The sequence below is a fragment of the Triticum aestivum genome, chromosome 2D (assembly GCF_018294505.1).
Source record: "Triticum aestivum cultivar Chinese Spring chromosome 2D, IWGSC CS RefSeq v2.1, whole genome shotgun sequence".
NCBI lineage: Eukaryota > Viridiplantae > Streptophyta > Magnoliopsida > Poales > Poaceae > Triticum > Triticum aestivum.
Genome location: NC_057799.1, coordinates 419,098,633 through 419,107,903, shown reverse-complemented (window position 1 = coordinate 419,107,903; position 9,271 = coordinate 419,098,633). Strand labels below are relative to the sequence as shown.

Here is a 9,271-nt window from a genome sequence, read left to right as displayed (position 1 = left end):
AAAAACAAGATGGATGTGGATTCAAATTCCGGATTCGGACATAGTACAACAACGGAATGGACTCGGATCAAAACATTCATATACCACATGCATGTACGGGGAATATATAAATGCTTTAAACTAAAGTTACACATAAACAACAAACAATTATTAATAATTGTAAACTTTAAGCACATGTAAATTACCAGAAGGTACTAAAACAAGCCAAATAAAACACCGATAGACATATGTCTCTTCTCATCAGCAAAGATAGCATTCAGATTTTGCTAGTCAATATACCTACAAGTTTGTCCATAAATCATATATCCATATTTAACAGGTTGGATTATTCAGCCAGAAAAAATGGCTATCCTACAACGTCATATATTAGTAGCGCCATATCCTATCAGCCGGATTTAGATTTTGAACTGATTGTGTTTAGATGTCAAAAATCTCCTACCATATCTTGTAAAAACATATTCTCTCCTACCATATCTTGTAAAAACATATTCAGAAACGTTCAAAAAAATCAAAATCAGAAGCGATTTCGATAGGAAATTATCCTAACTGCTTTTACCCTTAGTGTCAGAGGAAATTGCACAGACAACCAACTGTTGGGGTCAATTTTGCACAGAACACCTACTATTCAGGCTCAGAAAACACCACATGTTGGCATAATCTGTTACGGCTAACTCTAATCCACCATTTGACTCTATTAACATTATTCTTGACAGATAAGTCACGCTTGTAAGTACACACGTGGCAACAACAACAAAAAGGTCACACTGGTTGGCTGACTAAATCAGCTAATGTCTCACAAACCAGCGGTCAGCCAAATTTTTGCAGATCACTACTGTACATGGATGATTTACTGAAATTCTTTGCAATTTCTAGAAAATGTTGATCTTTGAACATTTTTTTTGAATGAACCAACTAAGCTGTCACCATCTCCCAAGTCTGTGATCTAAATAAGCTGGAGTTTTGCTAGATCTATATATGATTTACTTGTTTTTTTAAACATGAAAAACAAATTTGAATGTTCAAACGAAACTGATGTGGCCGTTTTTTGTTGTTATAGGTGCGCATGTACAAGTAGGCACCACTCACCATGTATAAATGAGTCAAAATGGTAAAAGAAAAAAAAAGACTGACGTCCCTCCGCACTTCTTAGCCCCCCAAACATGCACGAGTTAACACAGCGATAGGGTAACAACAGGCTGCTGGGCCAAGCCCGGCCAGAAGTACATCACGACCGCTTTTTGCCTCGGCAGGCCAGCGTAGCTAGCGCCAGCCTTGCGTCGTCAGCGATACATGGTTCGTCGTCTCGTTATTTAGGCCGCGAAGTGGCCACCCGAACGAGCGGTGTGGTACTAAATGTAAATACTGGAGTAGTAGCACGCAGCGCCGTCAAGCGTGCTCGTCTTTGGCCCACCGGCTAAGCTGTTCGATTGTCAGTGACGAGCAGGCAGCCAAGAACTACGGACGCAACCCGCGACGGCACACGCCCCTGTTCGCGTGGCACCAGCGGTGAACCGGGCTAGGTGCCACCCTCGTGTGCGCGCCCCTTGAAGTGAAGTGATCTGGTCGCCGAAGTGGAGCACCCACCCACTCACCATGAGGCATTTCGTCGTGCAAATCTCAGCTCGGGAACTGAAGGAATCTTGAAAAGTATACTACTGTAAAACTGAGTTGCGTACGTATCCGGAAGGACAATGCTCGATTCAGACTCAAGTAATAAGTAGTAGGTACACATGCGCCCATCCTTCCATCGGCATCTATGTACATGTATTTCTATGACAAAACCGGTTGAACCCCAGAAGGAATGGAACGACTCAAACCTCAAGAGAGGTGAAAAAAAAGCGCAAAAGGAAGAAGAAGAAGAAAACGAGAGGCAAAGTGAAACAAAGAGAGTTGGCTGTGGCCTTCAAGTCCGGCCATCAATGGGTCCGCCCAATCCTCAGCATTTGTTGTGTATGGGATCGGAGCCTCTCCGGACTCGCCGCTTGCTCATCCGGTCCGCGTCGAACACCGTCGGAGGCGGAGAAGGGCCGGCCGCCGCCACGGGCTTCCCGGAGGCATCCAAGCTAGCGGCGGGGGCGCCATTGCCGCCAGCCTCGACGAGTCTCTGCGGTTGCTCGACACCGCGGCTGCTCGTCGGGGCGAGAAGGACGCCCGGGCTCCTGGCCGCGAGGACCCCCGGACGGCTGGTGCCGGCCGAGAGGGCGACGAGGACAAGGATCGCCAGTGCAAGGCTGGGTACTCTCATCATCCTGTCGTATCTAGTGTGTGCGCGCGCGCTCTCTCTCCTCCCCTATGAGTAGTGAGCTGTGAGACACCTCCAAAGGTGGCTTAGCTTAGCTTGGCGGCACACAAGTTTTATGGGGGAGTGGAGGAAGCTTGGACCATCTTATTGCGTGTCTCTGTTGTTGTAGATAGATATAGGAGAGGAGAGGAGGGTATCCCCGTAGGGTCACATCTGAAACAGCGACGGGTGACGGGTAAGATCTTGGTCCAAAGGCATAAATAAAGCTCAAAGAGAGAGGGAGATACGATGTGCACTGGACACACACCCAACAAGGCAACATATGGCTTTACACTTGCTTGCATGTAAACCCCGTATACATACAGGCTGCTAAAATCTAGTGGGGGCGAATCAGGTACCGAGGTATCTTCCGTAATGCAGGGTTTTCCGCAGTAATCCACATCACAGAAAAGAAAAAGGCAAGTGAGCGTGACCGTGACCACGAAAGAAAGAAAAAGCAGAGGTTTTGTGTTCAGGGCGCTGCTAAATAGTATGGTCGTGCCAGGTGGAAAACAAAAATGTCTCTACTAGCCTTGGAGCCTGGGAGCTGTAGAGTGGAGACCATCTTCTCGTCTTTTGTTGTTTTTCCTTTGGATCGCAGATCATAGGCCCGTGCTTTCGCCTTTGTGTACTTTGGAAGCTTCTCTGTGAAGCAAGGAGGAGCACGGCTCCCCATGTGTGCCAGAAACAAGAGAGGCATCCCCTGCTTTGGCTTGCTGTGCCGCTAGCCGAAGCTCCCGCTGGACGCCGCTTTATGTTATGTTCACTCCCTTCTTTGCTTGGCAGAGTGGGCACCCACTGTCCTGCTGCTGCCTTGGATTGAGTGGGGTCAGTCCAAAACACAAAGCCCCCGTTCAAAGATCCAAAGGCTCGGCCACAGCCAAAGCCCCACGCTGTTGCCGCCGGTAGCGACATTCCATTCCCCTTTCGCTTTCTCTTTCCGAAATCCCTCGGTTTAACTTAAAGCGCGCCCCCAAAGAGCGCCATTTCCGTGTGAAATGGTAACATTCCTCGTTCATTCACCACGCATGCCCTCACCCATTCCGTGGGTTTTTGTTCGGTTACAGACTAGCACATGGCACCATCTTGGTACCAGCTAGTAACACACAAGCTGGTTTCAAGGAAAACTTCCAACTGATCAAATTCATGAGGAGGTCATCAGGTTACATTGCAGAACTGGGAACGGGAACAAACTTCAGGGGTACAGTACATCAAACGCTTGCGTCTTCCAGCGACAAGGCTATCGGAATTGTCTCGGCGCCTCTTCTGATTGTCAGGGTCACCGTGTCTCCAACGCCGTAGTCGTCTAGAACCCTCAGGAGGTCAGATTTGCCTTTGATCTGCTCAAGAAGCGACCATGCGAGTGAGAGGAGGCAAAAGACGTTACCACCCTATCTAATAAATGATATACTCTATAAACATCTAATGAATGCAACTTGATCAGCAAGCACTCACCGGCTTGCCATCCACTGCAACAATGACGTCACCGAGGATAATATTGCCGGCAAAACCCCTGCCCGTAGGAACTAGACCTGCTTTTGCCACGGCGCTGCCCGGGGGAACCTGGAGTGAAGCAAAAGTTATGGGATCAGGGGTTATCTCTGTTTAGCAGAGAGATAGGTAGGTACCAACAAGGCAACAACTCAGCTTACCTTCAGTATAAGAGCACCATCACGGACGTTAAGCTGATACGCAATCGGATCTGGTGCGAATTCCACATTCAGGCCAGCACGTCGAACCTTAAATAAAAAGTAAGCATAACTTAGACCAATATAAAGTACAGAAACTCTTTAAAAAAAGTACAGAAACTTTTTTTTCGAGAAAACGCAAAAGACTTGCGTTTCATTGTATTGAAAAAAAAGTACAGAAACTAAATACGAGTGTCAGCAATGAACAAATAACCAAATGGTCAAATAAGTTTTTTTTTCAATGCAAGTACAATCATTGCATGAGAATCATTTCTCTGAAAAATGTTTTTCTACTATTTGTAGAACCAAAAAGGCTAAACATTTTCCTCCTTGTGCGATAACTTTGTATAGGCAAGCATCGGAAAAGGGGAAGAGATTACTCATAAATAACTCTCAACTTCAGGGTGATGTTTGCTGCATAAATGTTATACTTCTTTACACATATGTCATCACCATAAGATGGCAAATGATTCTAAGGGAATGGTTATGCAAATGATATTAAGTTCATGATGTGATTTTAAGATGTCAAAGCAGCATACCTTTCCAGACTGGATTAACTGAGGGACTATTTTGAGTATAGTTGACGATTGGATAGCAAAACCAACACCTGCGGACGTTCCTGAAACATTAAAGAAATAATTGCATCTCAGACTAACTTAGAAACTACATTAACCAGTAGAAATGGATAAATGGATGTAGTTCAATCTGAGATATGCACTGCCAAGTCAACACAATGAAGTCAATTAATTGGCCGATATTGGCCTTGAGAAGAAGTACCCAACAGTAGATATATCAGACAATTACTACGCGAACAGCTACTAATAAAAACACCTGGCCACTAGTTAAGAACTTAAGATCATGATAGTTGACAGTGATTGTGATTTTACTAATTTTAGATTTAGACATACTCTTTTAAATAGTAGCAAGCATAGTGACTGAGGTATAGCTCAGCTACAAAAAGCAGAAAAATCTGCTAACGTCTCAAAATAAAATCAAAATTGTGGATTCATGATCTCACAGTGCACTTTTGAACAGTAGATGTCAAAATAGAAGTAACCTAACCTGTTTGTGTAAAAATTGCTGTGTTGATACCAATCATGTGCCCTTTCGAATCTAGCAAAGGACCACCACTGCATCGAGATTCATCAGACTATATGGTTAGTAAAATACTTTGTAATACATTTTCAGCTAAAGAAATCAGATTGGCTCATACTTAATTAACCGACAAGTTAACTAAAGGTGCTACAGATATAAGCCACCACTTTCAGTAATGATCCATTTCGAGAGTAAGAGACATAGGCACTGTCCCATAGGCCATAGAGGTAATAGTGAATCACTTGAGCTTATATCTTGAGTGTGGTAGGATAGACTATACAATATCAAACATAGAGTAATTGTTCAATGAGTGGGTTTCACAAAGAATTAAATACATTTAAGTTAGTTATGCAAACAATTTGGATGCTCTGTGCTAAGTTCCAGACTGTTATGCTATATGATCACTATGCCAACTACCATAGCTGGAATTTAACTCCAAGTTTATGTGTCCTGTCTTATGAACTCTGATACTAATCACTTACTTCCTCCGATCCAAATTAATTGTCACTGCTTTAATAGAACTTTGTACTGCGACAATTAGAAGTTGTACTAAAGCAGCGACAATTAATTTAGATCGGAGGGAGTACAAAAGAACAACATTTAATACTAGTTTTTTCTGTGTACCAATATAGTTCATGTTTTGCAATTTTGCATTTAGTAATGTGGTATAGAATAAGAATATAAACACCATAATTGTCAAGTAAGGTGAAACCAGTAACACGTAGCCTAGGAATGTCTAACTGTAAGTGACAGATGATGAAATATAAAGATTTGCCAATCCTCAAAGCAGTATCACTAGCAGTAGTTTCTACTTTCTACACAAGTTCTGAAATCAGAAATGTCCAGGCCTCCCCTAAAATTTTCAGTTCAAAAAAGTTCCGGAATTTGAAATGCAAAATTTGCTATGAATTGCTCCTGATTATACGGATTTTGGTGATTATACCATCTCCACAAACCTGTTCCCAGGGTTAATAGCTGCATCTGTTTGAATCCCACCTCCAATTGTCACTCCAGCTTGACTAAATATATCTCGATTTAAACCACTGATAACACCAACAGTCAGAGTATGGTCAAAACCAAAAGGATTTCCAATTGCTAAGCATTGCTGACCAACTTTTAGAGCTGAGGACTGTCCCACAATAATTGGCTTCAAGATATCTGAAGGGGCGTCCACCTATGACATATGTACATGCCAATATATGAGATTCACAAAGAGAAAATGCTCAGTGGGATGTTTTATGAAGCGAACTATAGAAACAATTTAAGTAACATACATAACTATGATTAACTACAGATGAACTCAGGTGAATATCAATAAACTGGCACTGGACATGCTCCAGAACTCGTTTGTGACTGCCTTCTTTTGTACTAACAAGATTAAACATTCTAGCCCTTGCAATGCATGTCCATGAACCAGATGGGGATATGGTTATTGTTGTAGTTTGTCGATCGCACATCAGATCGCTTTGGGATTTTTTTTCTCGCCTACGCATAGCTTTGGTCTTATATGACTTTGCTAGTTGTGGACGTGTTTTTTACGTGCGTGTGTGGTGTTGGCTGTGTGCATCCTAGCTATGCAGAGGCCGGGTGTATGCTCACTGTGTTATGTATCTTCTTGATGCTTCATTTTGAGTCAATAAAATTCACCCTTTATCGAAAATGAACCAGATGGGGATAGGGTGAGCACAATGTTAGCAGGTTAACATAATCATCTTGGCGCTCTAAAATACCATGGTGACATTCCCAATATAGATGAAACAACAAGACATACAGAACGGCGTGTAATCTCAATCTCTAATATGACTCCACAATCCTTTGGTCTCATAAGTCAACTCTCATTTTTATATCCATTTCACTGGAATCACGTCATGTCACTCATAACTAAAGAAACAAGATAAACTAGTTGCATGCTATCTGTTTAGCATCGAACGGGCAACAGGAAATTGAGGAACAGAAAACTAAACTAATTGACAAGGAGTCATGGTGAAAGTATAAATCATTAAGTGATTTAAGTCCCTATCGACCACCCCCAGTCGCTCCCATTTTGAAGTTTGTTCACTCTCTTTTTTAGCTTTATGTGGCATGAGTATAAATAAATTTCATTAGATAGTTAATTTCAGAATTACTATTATAAAAAAAATACTCCCTCCGTCCCAAAATAAGTGTCGCTGATCTAGTACAACTTAGCGACACTTATTTTGGGACGGAGGGAGTAGTTCTCTATATAAGAGCATTAGCATTTTTAGTTAAACCATAACCCTTGTTCAGAACAGTTAGTCAGAAGAAACTTTTACCTTAAGGACAGCAAGATCTTTAGCGCGGTCTGCACCAATCAATATTCCTTCGAAATTTTTCTGTATCCTTTCAAGCAGATATAGGAGAGTATTTACTGTTAATTGGCGCGCATATACAAGGAATAGTAATGCCCCAACAAATTTCATGGAAAATTGTACTACCAAGTGCAGTTATATAAGAATTTACCCTTCGGCAGCAAGAATGTTGACACGTGCGACAACTTCACCAAGCTTTGGATTTTTCGAAAGAGCATTGCCAACCACTATAATCATACCAACATCATGAACACATGCATATAAAGTAAATTCAGTGTACTGTGTACAAGGGAAAAGAGTCAACCACAGTAAAGTAGGCATGAGAGGAGTAGGTTGTGTTGTTCATATATGGTAGACATATATAACCATGTGATTGACATACCATGATAATTTGTAACAATATGACCAGACGCATCCCAAACAACTCCAGAACCATTTCCTTCTGGGATCTACAATGAATGTTAAAAACTTTCTTTCAAACAAGAGCTTCTCACATCTTTTGAAATTTTGTGTCATTTAGAAAGTACATAAGCAAAAGATATCCAAGAATAAATCAGCAATTGTTAGCCTTCTAGTGTTTCTAGGAGCATACCCAGACACCCTTGGTCTAAACTTATACAATATTCAAGCATGTATTCAGTTTACCTCAACAACCCCTGTTACATTGAGCTGGGGGCGCAGTGTCGCATCAAAAATGTTGACCACTGAGTACGTATTTGTTTCAAAAAGCTCTGTGATCCTTTTCTGTTGCACAGGCAACAAAATTCAAAGAAATGTAAATATGTTGTGAGAACAAGTAAATAGGGTAAGGTTGATTCAACAGAGTACTGAGTAGCGACCTCGGTTGGAAACAATGGACCAGATGGAAATATCTTTGGAGTAACATCCTCAATTTTGACGGTTGGGTCACCCAAAGCAAGTGCTGTAATAATAATAAGAACATACCAAGTTATAGAAAGTTCAGACACAATAAACTAACACTGTTACAGGAGTAAAATAATCTGGTACATGAAAAGACATAGGATTAATTTCTATTAACACCTAATTACCATGTCACCTAGTCCGAACCTGATAAGTACCTTGAAGAATGTAAGCAAAGGCAAAAGGCCGAAAATGCAAGAATCTTCCTCTTTGACGCAAACAACAGTGTTTTGCTCGAGATTTCAGAAAGTTCACATGCTTCCCTTAACCTGGACGAAAATTCACACACATATTATCAGTTGTGTTGTTTATTAGAATATCAGCTCAAGTATACTGTTTATTACTAGAAGCTACGGGCGGTGATAATTTGTCGGGAAAAATGCTCTGAGTTTATGATACGGAGTATAAATGGGACTATCTAATCTGACTGCATGATTGTGCTCCTGACAACCGCATAGTCCGAAAATCTGCAGAAATGCGGCGCGAGGTGCGCTGACCTCGGAGGCGTTCCTTCGACGTTGCGGTCTGCGGAGGCGACGCAGTCGACAACCACTCTCCGGCGGCCGAAGCGCCTTCCGGGAGCACGAGCGGCGGCCGCTGCAGCGGGCGCGGCGCAGGCGAAGCAGTGCATCCGAGAAACGGGGATTCTGTAGTCCGAGCCGAGCGTGTGGCGTAGTAGAGTTCAGACTATGATGATATGTGGGGAATTTGCGGTTGGAGAGAGGACGACGTTTCACATTCAAGTCCACGACATATGTTGTTATTGCATATCTGGATGCATAGTGGATTTTAAATGCACCACATTTAATTTATGACATCGGCAGAAAAACCTAGATATGGCGTGGTAAACTTAGCCTTGGTGGCATTAGGTGCCAACGCCATCAATATGGCGCAAGTGATAAACTTTACTGATGGCGTTGGAGCACACGTCATCAGTATTTGTGTGCTAATGGCGT

The 9,271-nt window shown here is 42.4% G+C and overlaps 1 protein-coding gene across 1 annotated transcript; it reads right to left on the bottom strand.

The window, feature by feature from the left end:
- Positions 1-3,273: 3,273 nt before the first annotated feature.
- Positions 3,274-9,040, bottom strand: LOC123053537 (protease Do-like 8, chloroplastic). Its single transcript, XM_044477001.1, has 13 exons — positions 8,813-9,040; positions 8,463-8,584; positions 8,234-8,316; positions 8,040-8,138; positions 7,777-7,843; positions 7,546-7,621; positions 7,359-7,425; positions 6,021-6,238; positions 5,032-5,099; positions 4,509-4,588; positions 3,934-4,020; positions 3,737-3,844; positions 3,274-3,621 (listed from the first exon to the last, which is right to left on the bottom strand). Exons 1-13 carry the CDS (start codon positions 8,944-8,946, stop codon positions 3,493-3,495), a joined length of 1,338 nt encoding a protein of 445 aa, XP_044332936.1. The 5' UTR covers positions 8,947-9,040; the 3' UTR covers positions 3,274-3,492.
- Between the last annotated feature and the right edge of the window lie 231 nt (positions 9,041-9,271).